Consider the following 21,491-nt stretch of genomic DNA (forward strand, 5'->3'; position numbering starts at 1 on the left):
CTAACAAATAATACATAATTAAATAAACCTTTTCCTCTATAACAATAGAATCAGGGAATGATAGAATACCAGCTTGGAAGGGACATCAAGGATCATCTGGTCCAACCTTTCTTGGCAATAGCATGGTCTAAACAAGATGGCCCAGCACCCTGTCCAGCTGAATCCTAAAAGTGTCCAATGACGGGGAATCCACCACTTCCTTGGGGAGATTATTCCAATGGCTGATTGTTCTCAGTGTGAAAAATTTTCCTCTTGTGTTCAATCAGAATCTCTCCTGGAGTAACTTGTACCCGTTACCTCTTGTCTTTTCCGTGTGACAGTCTCCATCCCTTAAAGGGTGTATCCACTCTTTAAATACTGGAATGTGGTGATAAGGTCTCCTCTAAGTCTTCTTTTCTCAAGGCTGCACAAACCCAGTTCACTCAGCCTTTCCTCATATGGCAGGCTTCACAGTCCTTTGATCATCTCTGTGGCCCTTCTCTGGACCCTCTCCAGCCTGTCCACATCTTTTTTGTCTAGCCGGGACCAAAACTGAACACAGTATTCCAGGTGTGTCCTGACAAGTGCTGAGTAAAGTAGGATAATGACTTCTTTATCTTTGCTGGTGATGCCCTTGTTGATGCAACCCAGCACCCTGTTGGCTTTCATTGCTACAGCAGCACGCTGTTCATATTGAGCTTGTTGTCCACCAGGACCCCCAAGTCCCTTTCCACAGAGCTGCTCCCCAGCCAGGTAGATCCCAGCCTGTGCTGCACTGCTGGATTATGTTTTCCTGAGTGCAAGACCTTACACTTGTCCTTGTTAAACTTCATAATGTTCTTGTTAGCCCACTCTTCCAGCCTACCCAGATCTTCCTGCAGGGTGGCTATCCCTTCTGAAGTATCCATTTCCCCAGTCAGCTTGGTTCTTCAGCAAACTTCATCAGGGTACATTGATCCCATCATCCAGATCACTTCTGAAGATATTAAACAGTGTTGGGCCCAGTATCGATCCCTGGGGGACCCCACTTGTGACAGGTTGCCAGTTTGAAAAGGAACTATTTACCACCACCCTCTGGGTGCAGCGTGTCGGTGAGTTCCCCATCCAAGAAGAAAAGCATCACTGATCCTGATATATGTACTTGAACCTGGGCTAATTTCCCTATTTTTTTCACTAGCAAGACAAAAGTAGCATCGGGAGCAAGAGATGTGCAAGACTCTGGAAGAAAACAGAATATATTAATGAAATGTACTCAGCGGAGAGCCTATTACGGTATCTGTCCTCTCTCCTGTGCCACTGCAGAGCTAAAAGTGACTGATAATAACCTTGTAGTTACTGTACAATTTGCCTACAATTTTATAGTTGCAGTCATGGCATTGATCTACAGTTAAATGAGATAATTCCTGTGTGCTATCTTGCCAGTCTGCCAGGAGCAATGTACCAATTGTACCTGTAAAGTCACAAAAAATGAATACCTGCTTGAATACAGGGCTTAATATAGAAGCTTTAGATAGCTACATTATGAAATTGCTATAAAGAATATTCTTAAGTTTGTAAGAGAAATGTGATGAGGACTATTTAAATCTAGAAATTTCCATCAGTAATACTGCTTTTATCAGCAGAGTATTTTATAGACTCTGCTTTCTTCGTCTCACTACATGAGTGTTGCAGACCATTATTTTGAAAAAAAAAAAAAGAAAAGAAAAAGGAAACTTTGTAACTGCAGTCTTACTGATATTGAGTCTAAGACATTAGAAAATGTTTATGCAATGTTTACTAAATTAATCTTCAAGACTGATAAACTACTGAAAATATTGAAATAAACTGGTTTAAAATACAAGATCTTTTCTTTCTGATTTATTTTAATCTCAAACATAAGTGAAATGGAACAAAATGCAAGCTCTTAGAAATTTTACTGGAAAATTCCAGTGAAATCCTACTTTAGACTAGAAACCAGGCAGCTCAGTGAAGACTTCCTGAAGCTTTCAAAGATTTGCATAAATCTTTCACTCAATTTCTTCCCAAATGTCTTCTTTCACCCAGACCCCCAAACTTAAAATGAAACTTTTGGGTCACAAAACCACACAGACCACCTCCTGCAAAGGTTTGCTAAAACCAGAGTATGGTGAAACTCACTGGCTTCAAAGAGTTCTACACTGTAAGCGTGGCTTCTTTCTCCTCCCTGGGTCTAGCTCTCGCTTGCATTGAAACCTCTTTTTGCTATGACAATGTAAAATGGGGCCTCAAAAGGGAGCCAGTTACTGTCAGAGAGGGGTATGTTTCCCTGTTGCTAACGTGCTGGTTATAGAGCTAGCCAAATGGGCTAGGAGGAGTCAGAAGTTGCTGACCTGATAAGTTCTGGCTTAAAAGAAAGCATTGGGGGTATCCTCAGGTTGCCTATGACACAACTTCTTAATGCACGGCATTTTGTTTCAATCAAGACGAAGAATTTGGGACTGTGCGTCTTAGGAAATGTGCCGAAGGGAAGGCTTCTGCAGGCAAGTGGGGTTGTGTCATCCACAAACTGTTGCTTCCTCACAGATGCTCTCTGATGATCCATATGAAATTAATGAGAGATTTTAGTCCAACTCCAGGTAGATTAGAGAATTTTCTCCCAAGAGCCATTGTCACATGCAGTGTTGCCTGCTGTTGAGCTTATTTGCTATCCAAGAATCCAAAACAAGTGTTGGAGGGTGAGGCTAACCTGAGATCTGCATTATTTATATAAGCTTTCAAATGTTACAAGGCACCTAGAAAACTTAGATGGATTTATTGGTTTTGAAGTTTTCTGCACCTAAGTAAATAAAAGGCTATTAAACCACAGACTTAATGATAACAAGCTGTTCATTCTTCTTTTATTCTTCTTAGCCTTCCACAAAGAAGCAAATAAATAAATGATGCCAAGATATTTTCTCTATTTATTATACGAATTTTGTTAGCACCCACAATATATTAAACACCAACCTCATATGTGGGAAAACATAGTTCCTTCTCTGAATACTTTTCAGTTTAAGACATACAGGATTTGTGTATCTGATAGACTACTCATCTATATTCTATCATTTTCTTAGTGCCAAAAATATGCTTTGCTGTAGAAAACATCAAGTCCAAGGTCCTTATCTTGCCAACTCTCAGGCTTGTACAATACCACGGTGAGATTTTCCACTTGCCAAATGGGATTGTTCGCCATAGTAAACTTAAATATGTGTGAATGTGTTGGCAGGGTCAAAGCCTCTAAGGCGCTGCTCCTGTAAACACCTACACATGTGCATAACTGTACTCACACGAGGATGCAGACTGATTTTAATTCACTCCAGCTGATTAGATATTTTTCTTGAATTAATCTGTTTCTCACTGGGGCAAGAAGACAACAATAGCCAAACCCAGCCAAATGCTTTTGAGAATTTGTGTTGCTTTCATTAAACTCTCAGCAAGTATTTTTCAGCCAGCTTGAACCAAGCAACGGCCACCTCATCTTTCTGCAAGTTGGCAGGGGTCATTTCAGGTTTGCCATTTGGTTTCAGCTCAGACAACTTCACTTCTGCCACATGCCTCTTTGCATGATCTACAGCAGCCCTGATCTGCTCACAGTAGTTGGCTGAAGGTACGACTGGGAGACAGCCCAGCCTTTCTGGTGCTGGAACATTAAGATAGGATTAGAGGAAATGGCCTCCAGTTGTGCCAGGGAGGTTTAGGATGAATATTAGGAAAAATTTCTTCACAGAAAGGGTTATCAAACATTGGAACAGGCTGCCTAGGGATGGTTGAGTCACCATCCCTGGAAGCATTTAAAAGACGGGTAGACGTGATGCTGAGGGACATGGTTTAGTGATGGTTTTTGGCAGTGTTAGGTTAATGGTTGGACTCAATGACATCAAAGGTCCCTTCCAACCTAGATGATTCTATGATTTTTGCATCTGCTCAATACCTTGCCCCTCTACAGCACCATACTTCCCATCTATGTTTTTGGTGAAAGACACAGAAAAGAGCAGCTCTAGAGGAAGAAATCACTTCTTACAGCTGGCTGTGGTGAGTCTGTCTTCCCCGAGCCCCAACTTTCTGTCTGGCTGTGCTGGGCAGTTTCCTGAGGCAGTAACAACTAACTCCTGCCACTTCAGCCAAGAGGCCAACCCCCTCCTCTCCTGCCTGCCCCCATTTTGCAGAACAGATGAAGGAAATGAGGGGAGGTTGGAGATCAACAGTAATTTCATCTGAGAAAAAAACCAAAGTCCTGCTGCTGACAATACTGCCAGTTTATTTAGGCTGAGTGTGTCTTTGTTCCTGGAGCTGAAGCACAAGAGCTGAGTTGGTAGATTTGGTAGATGAGCCTGCGATGCTGCTTAATAGCTCCTCTGTGACATGGGGCATAGAAGATCTACTAATAATCTGATGTGTGACACATACCATTGAGGGGAGGTCTAGTCTGCATGTTTGAGCCACTTGCTGTTGGTAAGAGTGAGAAAGTTGTCTTTCTTGTGCAAGTAATAGGACTACAAATATTACCTCTCAAGACTGGTGCAAGATTGGTGTCATAATAATCACTTTAAAAACCTTCTGTGAACTTGCTTGGGGTCATCTCAATTTCCATCTCCTGAGAAAAAATTATTCACACCAGAAAAAAGAGACCCATCTGACCATCTGAATGTTGAGCATGAAGCCTCAGGAGAAGACAGCATTATATTTTTAGCTGGCTGCTGAACTGAAAAGCAAATGAACAATTAAGCTTGGTTCAAAGACTGAATGAGATCAAATTTTAGGCTGCAGAAATAAAGCCATTTCTAAATTCCCAAGCTAATTCAGTGGACTGAGGAAACCAAAGCAGTCCTGTGTGATCAGACTCATGAGGGTTACACAGCTCTTTGTCCTCAGAGCAAAATGAAAAGCACTTTCTTGTTAATAGTTTGAAGCATGGTCCACCAAGCAATTATTTATTTGCTCAAAGAATCTTCTGTCTAGTGTATACCTGTGATTACTATGGCAAAGCCCTCTGAACACGTATGTGGTTGCCCTGACAGCTCTGAATTTAATGGCCGTGTCTGTGACTAGACACAGGACACAGCAGGACTATCCGTGCCAATAGCTGTTTAATGCGTTGGTCAGCTGCAATGGTGCTTAAAAAACCATCAATGTGGATATCTTCTTGGGCTTTGTAAATGTAGTATAGGAATTATTTACTTCATTATTTTGGTTAGGAGGTGCAGGTACTTATCATTTAGAATGTCTTCTGCACATAGGGTCTTTCAGAAAAACATTAAACGAGTGGTATAAAAGGACTGGTTTAGTACATGGAGACTATATGCCAAGTTCAGACAATAGTTCATGAACTTGGACATATTTTGAACACAAATGAATGTGAACTGGAGAGAAGCAACATCCACTTTTGAGGCTGCTTAGTCATTAGTGCCATCTGCAGAGTGGCAGAACTAACAATCAAAGTTGTATCAGGGTATCATTACTTTCTAAGACAAATGCATATTTAACATGACTAAAATTTCATGCACTCCTTTTTTGAGATACTACACTCAATGAACAGGTGTGAGAAAAAACTTTCAGTGAGATTAAAGAAATCCCAGTTCTCCTATGTTTAACCCAAGCAAGCCAACCATTATTATAACTGAAGTATCATTCTATAATGAAGAAATTGTCCCATATCAGAGGGAGACAAGCAGTGAGAGGAGACCTATTTGTCAAGCATGCTGTCTGGCTGAGAATAAAATCTGCCTTAAATGTCTAAAAATTACCTAAATGTTTAAATACCTTAAAAGATTTAATCACAGACCTTTCTGTGTCCAGCAAAAATAAACCATGGGTGTTGGCTCCTGTAAAAGCATGATTCGCTTAATTATAGTTGCAAAGCATCAATATTTACTTAATGGACTGTTCACATCCAATCTACCATAGCTGTGGAAAGACCATCATCCCTGGTAGGTGGACTACAAAGAAACTGCTCAAGAAGGTGACTGGGAGCATGACTGTGCATATAAAACAGGCAGTAGCAATAAGTTTGCTGAAATCTGCTTGATTTGAACACAGTTTTGTCAGCTTCATCATCAGTGCCAGGAGCTCACCAGGAGACAAGGTGTATCCTCATTATGGCATGCATGAGAACGTAAGCAAGAGATTGCCCCAGGGACTGAGAATGAAAGAGATCTTTTGGTCCTTCCTGTAAGCTTGAAGACTGATATTCCCCAAGGACTGTGTGAGAACATTAACAATATCATCAAATATAGACCTTATATTCACCATGTGATTCACCCAGGCCTTTTGTCTCAACTGGAAGTACTTGCCTGCCCTTCATGATACATCCAAAGAATCAGACCAATGAAGACAAATTTCTTATACCTTCGAGTTTGTCTTGGTGGTCTGCAGGGGCTGACCTGTTTCAACTGACCCGTCGGGGGTACCCTCTCACGTCTCACTACTGAGCATGCTATCTTGAGCCAGGCAGTCTTGAAAAATCAACTGATCTGGGCCGAAGACTGGCTACAACTCAAAACTCCTCAGAGAGTTTGTTACCTACTTGCAAAGGACTGTGCCATTACTGATCCTCTCCACACTCCTTCAGAGGGAGTTTGAACTGAGTTTCAGCAGCAGCAGTAGCCATGAAGGCCCAAGGTGGTATTGTCCAACATTCATGAATGGATGCTTCCAACACCCCAGTTCTGATAGCTCAGAGCTTAAACCATATATCCCTGATCCTGTTCAAGAACAACAACACAATGGCTTGGAGTAACAGGATAATAAATGATAACACAACACACTGCTTTAGCCAGTCCACCTGAGTTGCTGACATGTCTCCTCACAGACCTGCTGAAGAGATCTTGTTCGCTCTGAGACCCGCGTTGCCAGTCCCTCACAGCGAACACAGCCTTTGCTTTTCACCACGAGCTGGGGGAGGGAACATGGCATATAGAATCATAGAATCATTCAGATTGGAAAAGACCCTTGGGATCATCGAGTCCAACCATCAACCCCACTCTACAGAGTTCTCCCATACACCATATCCCTTAACATCACATCTAAATGAGTCTTAAACACATTCAGGGATGGTGACTCCATCACCTCCCCGGGCAGCCTATTCCAGTGTCTGACCACTCTTTCTGTGAAGAATTTTTTCCCAATGTCCAGTCTAAACCTACCCTGTTGCAGCTTGAAGCCATTCCCTCTTGTTCTATTGTTAATTACCTGTGAGAAGAGACCGGCACCAACCTCTCTACAATGGCCTTTCAAGTAGTTGTAGAGAGCGATGAGGTCTCCCCTCAGCCTCCTCTTCCTCAAACTAAACAGTCCCAGCTCCTTCAATCGCTCCTCATAAGATTTATTCTGCAGGCCCTTCACCAGCTTCGTTGCCCTCCTCTGCACGCGCTCCAGCACCTTGATATCTCTCTCATATTGAGGTGCCCAGAACTGGACACAATACTCAAGGTGTGGCCTCACCAGTGCTGAGTACAGAGGGACAATCACCTCCCTACTTCCACTGGTCACACTATTTCTAATACAAGTCAGGGTACCATTGGCTTTCTTGTCCACCTGGGCACACTGCTGGCTCATATTCAGCCGCTTGTCAATTAGGACCCCCAGGTCCTTTTCTGCCAGGCAGCTCTCCAGCCACACTTCCCCAAGCCTGTAGCGATGCATGGGGTTGTTGTGGCCCAAATGCAGGACCTGGCACTTGGCCTTGTTCAAGCACATTTCATTAGCATTGACCCATCGATCCAATCTATCCAAGTCTCTCTGTAGAGCCTCCCTAGCCTCATGTAGATCAACACTCCCGCTTAGCTTCGTGTCATCTGCAAACTTGCTGATGATACACTCTATGTCCTTATCAAGGTCATCAATAAAGATGTTAAACAGAAATGGTCCCAACACTGAGCCCTGAGGGACACCACTTGTGACTGGCCGCCAGATGGATTTAACTCCATTGACCACCACTCTTTGGGACCGTCCATCCAGCCAGTGCTTGATCCAGGTCACGAGCAGCCAGTTTTTCCATGAGAATTCTATGGGGGACAGTGTCAAACGCTTTTCGAAAGTCTAGGTAGACAATATCCACAGCCTTTCCCTCATCCGATAATTGGGTCATCTTGTCATAGAAGGAGATCAGGTTCGTCAGGCAGGACCTGCCTTTCATAAACCCATGCTGACTAGGCCTGATCCCCTGCTTGTCCATTTTATGAGTTGTAATGGCACTCAAGATGATCTGCTCCATGACCTTCCCTGGTACCGAGGTCAGACTGGCAGGTCTGTAGTTTCCCAGATCCTCCTTTCTGCCTTTCTTGTAGATGGGTGCTACATTTGCTACCCTCCAGTCCATTGGGACCTCCCCAGTTAGCCATCACTTCAGGTAAATAATGGAAAGTGGCTCGACGAGCACATCTGCCAACTTGTGTTATTGATCATACAATACACATATGTAGCATTTGCAAGAGTTGGAGGGAGGAGGAGGAGTAAGTGGTGAACAGTTTGGAGGTCATTTTTCCACTGCCTTTCTGAATTTTTCAATTCCAAACATGGAATAGTTTGTACATTTGGTTGACACAAGAGTGTTCATGTTCACAAAAATAATATGTGATTTATTTCACATTTGAAATAACTTTAAGGAATTATGTAAAAGAAAAAAACCTCCTTCCTGACATCTTCTTTCTTCTCTCCCATATAGAGTTTTTCCATTGTTTTATGTGTGTTGCAGTTGTGAAACAATTTTAGATTTAGATTGCACTTAGTCCTTTCTCATCTGATTTAGCTCCAGTTTCAGTGTGAAAGCCAGTATAATTTTAAGAGGCAATACTGGGAGAATTTTAGTTTACCTGTATTTTACTTTAGCCGTAACTTAAGCCATAGTTCTGCAGTACAGAAGGCGGGTACATTTCTACGCTGATCTTTTTAATAGTATCCTAAATAAACAGAATACGTTGAAAATGAGTAAGTACTGTCTCCAGCATAGTTCCTTTAGGAACAACAGAAATGAGTGTCAAGGATACCATCACAGTCGCCGCAAGGGAAGAAAACACATAATTGCCACGAAACCACTGGGAAGAAGATGTAGGAGGCAAAGCACAGTGGTGCTGTGTTGGAAGAAGCCCGTGGTATGGCGCATCCATCTGTGCCCTATGAACTACCTCATTATGCATTAATATGAATATGTGCATTACAGGCCTTGACTTCCACGACGAAATGTAAAATGACTGAATATGAACCTTTTTCTGCTATTCAGCATTTCTTAGCATATGAGCAAAGTACCAGCAGCACTGTTTTCCATGCTGCTTACTAAGATGACTTTCCAGTTGTTTTTCTGCAAGCCAGGAAAGGATTTGTACAGACCCTCACTTCTTACCTGTCTCTTTTTGAATGGGCTAGAAAGGCCTTATAAATGGCACAGAGGCAGAACTCTGAAGACCACTGTAGTGACAAGTCAGTCGTACAAACCCAGCTCTCTGGAGAGACGCTAGAAATGGAGTGGATGTAACAAAAGCGCTGGAAAACAGCTATGAGCACAGGAGGACATTCAGTTCTCGACTTCACAGCTTGGTATTGAGGCAGCTCAGAGTTTGAACCTACAGCCTGGCTCTGAACAGGGCTGGTGACCAGGGCCTGCCATTTGCCATAGAGATAACCAGGGGAGAGCTCTCAGAATTCCCATAACTCCAGCCAGCTCCAGTGCCCAAGAGGGAGGGTGACTTGGGGAGGTGGAGGGTGAGGCAGAAGTGGGCACATTGTATGACACGGTTTCATTTTGATACCGGGGAGCAAACGCCCCTGCAAGCCTTCCCTCCCCTTACTTTTTGCTCCCCACACTGAATCGAAGAAATTCAAAATCTAAAATGCCAACAGACAGAAACAGACCAAAAAGTCCCATTTGGTAAGTACTTGTAATTAGAAGTTAAACTTTACTGGGGGATAGGCACTTCCTAATTTGCCAGAAGTTCCAGGATATGAATATCATTTCTGATGAGGAAGAACCCAGCTTCTCCCCAGGACATTTTTCAGTATTGCCAACAAACCAAACCCCTCAGTGACTCGGCCAGGTTTGCTAACCACCCCTGTGCAGTTTAACACAGCTGCGAGTGAATTCAGTGTCAGAGCCTCGAAATTATGTCAGAGAATAAAGAACAAAGAGGGAAGTGAAAAATGGGGCAGAGTAGTTTCTTTCTGCCCAAACAGACTAGCTTCTAGTGGGCAAGCTGAAATATTTGTACACTCATACCTCTGTGTACCTTTATGTGTGCGTAAGAAGGCAAAATTCTTGAAGGGATCCAGATGTTACAGAAGTACTTGTTAGAATAGAAATGTATTTTACTAATAAAATAACCTCTTTTTCCTTTTGCTCCTTCTGTTACGTTCCCCACCGTGGCCTGGAAACCAGATGATTTTGAAAAACAAGCGGCCTGATGCTGAATTCAGCCATGACTGTGTAAATCCAGAGTAACGCTTCCCAACTGCACTGCTCGACTCCAGATTTACACCCGGTTTCTGAGATACGAATCTGGTCTGAAGTATTTAATTCCTACCAACGCGGTGTCCTGCTGCTTTCCCGAGGCTGCTGTCTGCCACGCACAGTGTTTTCTGTCATGCAGTAAGAGGAAGCACAGTGTGAGCTCTGCAGCTGGACTTGCAGACTCAGGCTAAGAAGGGCAGCACAGCAGTAAGAACTTGAAAACAATTTATTTAAAAAATCTTGCCCCCCCCCCCCGCAGGGCCACAATTAGAGGAAATGGGGCAGGATACATTCAGAGCAAGGGCAGCCAGAACAAGGCTGGAAGCGGATCAGGAGTTCAAGGGGAGACTGCACAAAAACTTGGCAGAGAGACCCTTTGAGGGTTACTAATAGACAAACTATGTCAAACTCAGGAAATTCCCTGTGCTGAAAATAGTAAGAGGCTGAGAGCGTGTTTGGAGGTAGCAGATCGCCTTGCTCTGTCCTTACTCTTCCTTGGTGCCTGCTTAGGGCAATGGTGAAGAAAAAGTACTGAGTGAGATGCATTGTGGCCTGAACCAGTGTGGCTGTTATTTCATTTTTTAGGGTCAGAAGAGATCTGAGGACTGAGGGAGAGACAGCTGGGGAGATGGTGCGGCAAAGGGTGCCTCACTTGAGGTTCTGTGCCAGGAGTTACAGGAAATTTCGTTCTTCTTTTCATTTGGTTTCAGTTCAAATTTTACCCTCACTAAACTGCACTTATGTTCACATCGGCTTCAGCATTCAGATTTCATTCTATTGAGTAGATTCCATCTGCAGTTTGGCAAACCTGCAGATAATTAGCTCTCCCTTGTAATTAAATTTCCAGTTAATGTCCCATTAAGATAAATGAGAAGAATTCGCATCTTCTGCTTAAGTGGTGATTTCACAAAATGCAACATTTTGTAGTCTCTGAACAAACAAGCACTTCCATTTGCCGAGGTGAGATGTATTTGTAATACAGAAGCGGATCTTAATAATTTACATCTTCAGATGTACATTTTTTTGTCTCCTGAGAACTCCAAGGCTTAGTGGATGAGTAGCCCAGGAGAAGAGCAAATCCTGCCTTGGGGTTAAGGCACTGGACTCACCATCAAACAACGGGGTCCTCTCCTCGCTTCCTTTCGCGGTTGCCTTCTCACACCGCGAGTGCCATGGAAACCAGGATTTTCACAGGTGGATACTAACTGCATTTCATTGCCTAGTCTGAGACAGCCCAGGCCTAATTTCTGTAGCTGAGTGCTCCTGAGCATGGCTGCAATCGCTCGGCAGGGTGGGCAGGCAGTACCTGGCAGCGAAGGCAGGGTTTTGGAGAGGCAGGGTGTATGGAAAGGTGACAGCTGGGGGGCACCTCACCAGTTCCCAACCACTTTTTGAAGCTCTGTGGAAAAGAGCACATTTCAATTTGCCAGCGTGTAAAATGCGCAGAACAATACTTTCCTTTCACTGCACAGTGTGTTGAATAAGGAAAGTGCTGTTCAAGACAAAGCACTTAGGAAAAAAACAAGCCTTAAGATAATTACATATCTGAAAAAATAAATGTAATGCTAACATCATATACATTACAGCAAAGATGAAAAGACTGTTTACTGCTCTGAGCCTCTGGTCATCAAGCGCACTACCCCCCCCCTTTACTATTTAGCAGGGAGAGGAGAGGGAAGAGCTGGAGCTGGGAGGGCATTATGCAGTTCTGTATTTTGCAGTTGAACTATTGCTAAAAAAGAATCTAAAATATTCTTTTTGATTTGTAACACTAATAGCTGAATGTGTAAGCCTGGTGATTCTGTGCTGGCTGATACAGCATTGTTTTGTCCCAGGCCACTCAAGGGTGCCCGACATCGTTTTCTGTTCTCTTTGGCTTGTACACACACAGAGCAGGAGAAAAATGTCTGGGAAAAGAGGCTGACAGCTCTGGTTACCCATTGACATAAAAGACCCTTTGGTAGCAAAGCTTCATTTTAAAGTCTCTTGAGACGTACTCTGTACTATTCTGGGACAGGTTTTGGAAAAGAGTAAGATCTCATTCAACAATAAAAGATTAAATGAGTACTGTGAGCAGTGAATGAGTACATGAAAAGTCATTGGATTAAGAACAAAAAGCTTGGGGCCCTGAATTTCTGGAGCAAGCAGTGAATTTTAGTAGAATGAAATTGCAGTACACTCTTGCATGTTTTTTATTGATAACATAATGGAACTTATTTTGTCTCAATCAGCTGTAGAAAATTTACCTGAACTATGGGAACTGTCAGTGAAGAGTGGCAGTATCTAATTACCTCCTTAAAAGCCCTCATGAAATTTCCTTGAAAAACGTGTACCGTGGACATATAACAGCCCTTCTTTAAAGGTCATCCTGTTGGTTGGATCCCTTTTTTTCCCCTGCTTGTGGCTCCTCCCAAATTATTAAACATCAGCTTGTTTAATAATCAGGTTTTAACATTTCGCCACACATCATTACCCCAAGAAATCAACAAATCTGATCAAGAACATTTTCTTTCTGACTGATCCCAGATACAACCGCGAAACGTGTTGTCCTTGTGGTTTCAAACTGGGGGGGGGGGGGGGGGGGGGGAAGGGCAAGGGGAGGGCCAGGAGGAGAAATCTTTGTCAGATGAGAGTTTGCACGCTAAGTTCTTACCTATTGTTTCACCGTGGAATTGGGAGCCCTTGGAGCCGTTTCCCGCGGGAAGGCTGCGCGGGATGAGGCGGGGGATGCAGCCATCTAGCGGTGCCTGGCGCCCCGACCAGCACCCCCTGAAACAGAACGGCTTGCAGAATTGTCGGTTCCTTTAGCCTTTTCTTCTTTTTTAGTTACTATGTCGTTGGAATATTTGTTCGACCTCACAGATTAACAGCGTGTCGGGCAAAACGCAGAACGGTCCGCGGACTGTTGATTTCCCTAAGACCATTCGGTCTGATGCGCTATTTGCTTTTATATTTGTAGAAATGTATATAGCTAGAACACGACTTTCTCCTCTGTTTTGGTTTTGTTGGGGTTTTTTTGGTTTTTTTTTTGTTTGTTTGTTTGTTTGTTTTTGTTTTTTTAAAATCCAAATATTCTTATTCAAGCTCTGAACAAGGATTAACTAATTCTGTCCCTACTGTGAGGAAAATACCACTTTTTAAATATGTTGTTTGAACCCTAGGAATGAGCCTACAGTGGCAGCCACCTACAACCTATCATGAATTTATTACATCGCCTCCCCTTTTTTAATCCTTGGGAAAACTGAGACTACTAACAATGAAAGTCAAATTAATTGTGATATTGTAGGCATGTACAGAAAGTACCTTGTGAGGGAGACACTTGTTAGAGCTTGAACCCTGATCAAAAAAATTTAATTTGATCAGATGTTTCATGTCGCTTTTAGGCAGAGAAGAACTCATGAACTGATGTAATTTTGCTCCTGTCTTTGAAATGATATAACCTTGACCCCTTCTTTGGCAAAAATAGTTCATCTGTAGTTTATAGTACCTGATGAGTTCTGCAGGCAAATAATAATTCTCCAAAGTACTCCCGTCCTGTATGTTAATGAGGCTAAATGAAGATCCTTTTTATTGCCCATGGCCTTTCTGAAGCATCTTCTAACTAGCTCTTCTTCTTTTCCACACTCCAATGGACTGTGGAAAATGAAGGCTTGATATCACGTAGTGGAATCAGTGCAATGGGGAAGACTGTTAAAATTCTTCACTACAAAATCATAGACCCTTGTCAGTACCCTTAACTATGGGTACACTGTGCCCTTGCAAAAATTACCTTGATGTGCAAGGTAAGTTGGCTGGCCAGTAGATCATGCAAGAAGACTACCTTGGGATACAAATGAGTAATAATATAAAGGTAATTGTTTCCTTTCAAGTGGAATAAATCAGTCCTAACTGTCTGCCATAATACCGCAGATTTCCTAAGAGGTGTCAGCAGTTTCCACATGTGTATTCCCATTATTGGAATATGTGTTTCTCATCTGTTAGGTGGAAGTACCCATTCCTACTTCTAGTCATACAGTGGATGAAATTTTATTTTGTCTAACATTGATACAAATCTGGACCAATATAGTTACTCCAGAACGTAGTTACTCAGGCCTGTGCTCTTGCAAACCAGAAAATAATTCAGATCACGTTTCAGGATGGTCTAAGGCTTTGATTGTCATAGCACTTCCCCTGGTTCTGTATTGATACAATATAGGAAGCAAAACCTGTGATTCTTCTCTGATTCACTGCAGTCCAAACTGTCCCTGCAGGACGTCATGCAGATGTAATGAAGGTTGGAGAAAAATGATATAGGTATGTTGTCATTCTGTAGGTTGCTCTGAAACTCATGAAGTCTTCTCTATAAATCAACAACTATGAATACCCTGTCTCGCTTAGCCTGATATGTCTCTCTCTACACCCCAGTCATAATTTCCTTAAAATATTCTCAAAAATATTAAAAGCTAAAGCTTCGTGCAGCCTGGTTTGAGCTTCCCCATCAATACAGTGCTCTCTTACAGAATCTTCATTTGTAGCTTGTGGGGATAAATTGCCTTTTTTCGTCTGGAAACAGTGAAATGTGTTTGAGCTGCAAAAGCATTTTTCACGCTTTCATTCTATGTATATAGCTTTTTTTTCTGGTGGAAAGGTGCATGCAGCAATTAAGCATTTTACAGATAAATATACCAGTGCAGTATATGCCAAAGTGAAGATATATATCTAGAGTTTTGGCTTCAGTTCCTGAAGGCAGCAAAGAGTGCCACTCCAAGCTGTCTTTAAAGATTGCAGTAAAAGGTTTATGATCTGTATCTACTAGCATGGGTGACTCATAATAAATGTACTCCAAAGGTGTAGTGCCATGTCCGGCACTGATTGCTCCGACAAATGAGTACTCCTCTTCACTAGAGTCATTTGTAATCATATAACAGCTTGACTTTCTGTCTGGAAAAGAGTAGTTTTGTCAGATTGGTTTATGCCACTACATCTCTCACAGCATTTTCAGAGACTATGACAGCTGTTGGTTTTATATTTACTCCCACATTTTTCTGTACTTTAAACAAATGTTGTTTCTCCTTTACTCTGAATGTTCTAGATGCTATTGAGGCTTTCTTTCATTAAAAAAAAAAATAGAAGAAAAGCAACCAAACCAATAATATATATTATGAATACATGTATTACTTTCTTTTTTTTGTAAACAGATTTAACAGCCTTTTTTTTCTTACTTCTCTTTCTGCTATTCTATCTCAGAGCTTACACTAGTTTTGCTGGGTCCCTTCAAAGTTGGTTTTGGTTTTTTAGGGTTTTTTTTGTTTGTTTGTTTGTTTTTTAAATTGTAAGAACTCCTGTGCTATTTCTTGGCTTACTGAGTAGCTGTGACCAAATACTGCTGTCTGAAGTATGAGTGGTATATGGACTGCCTTCAATAGTTTTGGGTTGTATCTTGCAAGTGGATTGCAATTTGGCTTCTGTAAGAGGAAAGATGAAATAGACTAGAAACTCTTCAGCCTGAGGAAGAGGTGACTCAGGAAAAAGAGTAAAAACCTGAATGCAGGGAGAAAATGAATAGAGAGGGATTACAGAAGCAGCATGAAATTATGAGGTAGGACAGTAAAAAAAAAACAACCCAAAGAAAATTTTACACAACGCAGAAGTAAACTCTGGAACTCATTGCCACATGATGTTGATATCAGAAATGTAAATTATGATTCAAAATTCTGTTCAAAAAGCAATTAGACACAGTAATGAAAGACATGTCACAGGGAGACAACTGTCAACAGCCCGAATTTTTTAAGTCAGAGGAGAGCGCACCCTGGAGCTGCGAGAAGGGAATGCTAACACACGCTTAAATTACAGGGGAAATCGGCATTTTTGGAACAGGTTTTGTGTGACTGGGGCTGTAGATAGGCAAAGCGTTACTATTTGTGCAGTGCCATTTGTAAGAATAAGAACTGCTGTCAGCTTTCGCTGCTTCTGGAGCAGACAAGCAGAGGGAAGCCTTGCTTGCAGAAGAGAGCTCATGCACACATGCACACAAAGCCAGTGCTTTAAGCTCTTCAGGTAATCAAGGGAAATTAATTCAAACCGTTCACTCTGAAACTCAGTTTGCCACTGCTGTGCTTTCAGTTTGTGCACCTTAGATAAACTCTGCACTCACTTACAACTTCTGCAGAATGATGAAATTTCTGTTCTTACTAAAGGGATGCACCTCCAGCCCTTCAGTTCTCACCTTAGCTCTCACGCTTCTTTGTATCCTGTTTGATGTAACACCTCCTGTTTCCTGAGAGGGGCTGCGCAGTCGTGTGCTACCTTACCTTTGCAGCACTGTACTTCGGCTTCCGAGTCATTTCTGGACAATGGGCAAACCTCGAGATGCAATGGGCAATGCTTAGCCATTGGGGTAAATTTTTTAGTTTACGCATCTGTAGCTGTTGGTTGGATTTTCCAAATGTTGAGATTCAGGGTCTCCTCATGAGTAGGCTGTTACAACAAATGACTGTGATTCAGATCATGAGTTTTTAACTGAATTAAATGTTTCTTCTGGCAGTAACAGTACTGAAAACCATGGCTGATATCCTGACTTCTTTAAATTGGTGGAACAATGACTCCACATAGATGGAAACTGTGTGCTGTTGAGCCTGCCTAGTATTTGAAAGACAATTGTAAGACTTCAGTCTTGTACAGTTTAAAAACCAATGTGTTATCTCTGTTGGTCTCTAGTATAATTATTATTAATAGTGCTATTAAGAACGTTAAAGTGATATCAGATTTCAGCATATAGTGAAGTGACAATCCAGTTTGTGTAATCCTGTTTGTTTTTAAATGTTTGAGTTCTGCATATTTTAATTTGTTTGCAGGGTGCCCCAGGTAACCATTGTATCACAGTGTGTGATTTTGCTGGTGGCTGATAAGATTAGCACAAACTTCAGTTAAATTCGTCTTAATGAGGGGATCTTTCTGTTTTGATAACAAGGACTGCTTTTAGTTAGCTAAAGCAATGCAAAATAAATAATCTCAATATACTCATTGATTATAATTATTGCTAGGACTTTTAGGTTAAATAAGGAGCTGACTAGAAAATAAAGGAATTAATGATTAAAAAAAATTTTTTTTTTTATGTCTACTATTTAAAGTTCCCTAGTTACCTGAAAGCTGACTTCGAAGTGAAAGCTTTCCGTGTGCTAAGTATGCCCAATAACTCGAACACAGGAAGAATCTGCCTATGAATAATAATGTTTCCCTGCCCTTCCCAAGACCTTTCATTTGTGATAAATGGGTATGACTGATACTGAGGATAGGACAAGTTTACTGACAGCTTTGAAAAATGGTTATTTAAGCATGTATTTTCCCTGAGCAAAAGGTGGACATTTCTCAACAACTACCTGCCAAGTGTGCGTTCATATTACCAGGCCAGACTGGCAACAAACAGGTGGCGCATACAGGCATGTTTAGGTGCAGATGATTAAGAAAAGAACTGGAGATGAAAGAAAGGCCATGCTGAGCTGGTGAAAGGCAGGCAAAGGTCCCGTAACCTCAGTGAAGTTATTCCACAACACACCAGCCGAGCATCGTCCTACTTTGACCAGTGCCTTTTCCATTGGGTTATTTTAATTCTCTGCTGTGAAGAACTTCTTCTGACATTTCTGTCCTCTTTGCCAAATGTTTCTCAGCTGTATTTCTTTTTGTACAAATCCCTGAGGTTCTTGTGATTTACAACACTGCCTAAAGCCTTGCTTGACCTCAGAGGCTCTTTTGCAATCAAGGAGAGCACTAGCCAGCATTGTACAGCCTGTACTGCACAAACTTGCATTGAATGCTGTAACTCAGTCAGCCCCTGCAGATTGAGCTCACAGTGTTTATTTTAGAAAATGGATAAAACTACTGTAGGTTCCTCTAACTGAAAAATGAGGATCTGCCACTTATGTCACGTCATGACCCACCCACTGAGGAAAATCGTCCACATTTTTTACAGACTTCATCCTCAGCTGTTCTGCTTGATATACTCTCTCAAATTCTCCATTTCAATTACCAGTGACTTTATCATTGCTAGTTGATACCTTTTTCAAAAGGGGCAGATTGCCATAACAGGTGGGCTCGTGTTGTGCTTTTGCAAATTGTGAGCTGATTCTGAAAAGACCAGGCACTATTACTGTGTAGCTACTGTCAGTTTTACCTACATGACCTTCTCTCTCTGAATAGGACGGCTGAGCAAAATCTACATTTGATTTTGAATGCAAAATCTGTATTGATTATTTTAAAAAATATATACTTTCTGGTATAGTGATTATAATTGGACTATACCTACGCTGCAGCTACTATATGGCTTCACTAAAGATATACTTTTTGACACTTTGAATTGACTCTTATTTACACGGGTGAAAAATACGTATTCGACCGAAAGTATTTATTACATAAATACCTCACAGTTAAAAAAAACCCAGAATTATGAAAATGTATGTATCAAGCATATATTCAAGGGGTGCAAGTATTGTAGCCACATAACTTACTTTCTGCAATGTAATAACACTATAATTAATTGCTCCATAATTACCTGTTCCTATCATCTAACTATACTCTCTATGCTATAAATGCTACTGGATAAATGTTAATGAGATGTCAGATTTTGTATGAATTTGTGATGTAATATATAATAGAACTCATTAAATGAATAATTGATACAATAAAAATAGTTAATCAGAAAGGAACCTGTATCAACCAAAAGGCACACATAAATCTCCCTCCTTGTGTTTACATGAGCCCATATACCCAAACACAGAAAAGAGAGACTGGAGATATGTTTTAAAGGTAATTTCTTCACCTAGAGTGCCTTCTGGTCATGTTATTTTGTGATGTACATGCCTCAAAGACAAGCATTCTGGTAAACGTGATTGATGACTGACTTTGACAAACAGAAGATTTGTGGTTAAAATTCGCAAAAGTAACCCAAAGAATATTGCTCTTACATTTCATATCTCTGAAAGCATCCAGTTTAAAGTAACAATTTACGTGTGAAGTCAATGTGCTCTTCTATGTAATTTCAGAATGTCTGTGTAGACACCACCAAGAAATTGTGCTCAAATCAAGCTGCTGCTGTTTCGGAATTACAAGTTAGTTGTCAAAATGATTTGGTGCACCATGAGAATAAGAAGGACACGACTGGGAAAGCTACGTTACTGGATACCAGTGTGATTAAAGGTCAGTTAAGCTCTATGGTTTGAGTTATTAATATAACAAAACTTAACCCTAGCCCTGACAAATAATTTACATACAGGATTATCTTGCGTGATTTCACTTGGAATCTGTGGCTTAGTCAAAAGATTTGAAAAGTGAAAATTTCTGTTCTTTCTCCATAAATGCCGTAAGGCAAATTAATCCAAGCTTTCAACAGCAGCATGGTATTAAACTCTGTTTGACACCGCAACATGAATATTCAGTAGTTTTTAGGAACAGACATGTGGGAAAAGATGCGCTTTCCTTTTGCTTTAGGATGATGCTTACACGTCATCTGTTATAAAAAATGCGTATTCCAACAGGTATTAAAGATGACCAAGCAATTTACATTAAAGATGTGAAGACATCTTCAACTCACACTTTTGTATTTTGAAGAAAAAAATAATATTGAGCAAATTATTTGATTGATAATTGTTTTTAAAATCACCATTTGCTTGAATTTCCCAACCGTTTTTGATAGTTGGCTGGTTTTTCTACTTATCTTTCAAGTTTTTCCTGTTTCAGAATGTACTGAAGTCAAGAAGCTGGATGATAAGGGACAAATACAAAATACTTTGCAGTTAATACAAAAAAATTCAATTGATTTCATTAATCTGTTAGTCACAGCTTTTTTCTGAAATATGAACACATCCCATTAATTATAACACTGGAAAATGTGGAAGACTGAGCCACAAATACTCATTCTCACAGCATTTGTTAACTGATAATTGATATCAATACAAGAACTTCCTCTAAAGTTTCTCTTTATTGTATTGTCATTCAGTGAGACTCCTAAAAAGGACTGCCTATTTGAAACTATGCATATTGAAGCTTCCAAATGCAGCAGAAACAACTTTTATTTAAGTGAATTACTGTGGTGTGTTGAATATTCACTAATCCTTATTGCTGTGGAAGCTGATTATTTGGGAACTGGTTTTTGAAAGGTATTTTGGTATCTGGCTGCTTTGAAAGATAATCCCAAATTTGCTATTTTGTGGCTTTGAAAAATGTCTTTACAGGCTCCAATTTGTCACTGCTTAATGATTTGATTAGAGTTGACGGTGCTAAATGGTGAAGCTATGGAGAATGGTATCCTCTGCTTAAACCGCAGAAGATAATTGGTACCAAGAAGGGTTAATGATGTACCCTTTTATACCAAGGGAACTACCCGCAAATCACTGGGGCTTGACTTTGGAAACTGCTGTCCATGCTACAGAGATCGGTCAGATCACTTGCATGGGTTAGTCTCTGTGGGGTGAAGCAGGCATGGGAACTGGGGGGATGCACCTGAAGAAAACATGACAAATGCAGTCTTAACTGAAGTAAGTCAGACTTAAAGTTTGTGCTGAGGACTGGCGTATTCTCATGCACTGGGGTCAATGCTCATGTAGGTGCTTTACTTGATGGGTTTAGAATCCTCACAGACAGGGAAAGCCACACAGGCTAAAGTCACGTAACATCAAGATTTTTCTAAGATTTTTCTCAATGCAGCCACTCAGTTTGTGCAGTGAGAAGCAGTGTCGTGCAGTCACTCCCTGTGCCCTTAGAGGAAATCTGCAGTAGTTTCTACACTGAGATCCCTTGGCTGAGAAAAGAAGTTTGGAGCTACAATTTCTAAGGCTTCAGCTTAATAACAGGACTGGGAGGTGACCAATCTTTCCACTCTTTGTATTGGAACCATCTTCCTACTCTGAGAGTATTTGTTACCACTTGTGTTTCTTTTGCCACTGGGTACCACTGAGAAGAGTCTGGCTCCATCTTCACATCTTCCCATCAGGTATTTATATCCAGTGATAAGATCCTCCCTGAGCCTTCTCTTTACCAGTCTGAACAGTCCAAGTCCTCTCAGCCTCCCCTTCCATTTCAGTCCTTAATCATCTTCATGGCCCTT

General features: G+C 41.2%; 1 protein-coding gene across 4 annotated transcripts in view; it reads left to right on the forward strand.

The window, feature by feature from the left end:
- Nucleotides 1-21,491, forward strand: part of THEMIS (thymocyte selection associated) — an 85,670-nt gene that overhangs the window by 49,734 nt on the left and 14,445 nt on the right. For 3 of the 4 annotated variants that reach the window (XM_054197013.1, XM_054197015.1, XM_054197014.1), the window contains one exon: nucleotides 19,432-19,585. The exons of the other annotated variant lie outside the window; for it this stretch is intronic. In XM_054197013.1, coding sequence (XP_054052988.1) covers nucleotides 19,432-19,585 — 154 coding nt within the window. The remainder of the gene's footprint in view (nucleotides 1-19,431; nucleotides 19,586-21,491) is intronic. 4 annotated transcript variants of the gene reach the window in all.

Source organism: Rissa tridactyla, chromosome 3 (genome assembly GCF_028500815.1).
Source record: "Rissa tridactyla isolate bRisTri1 chromosome 3, bRisTri1.patW.cur.20221130, whole genome shotgun sequence".
Taxonomy (NCBI): Eukaryota; Metazoa; Chordata; class Aves; order Charadriiformes; family Laridae; genus Rissa; species Rissa tridactyla.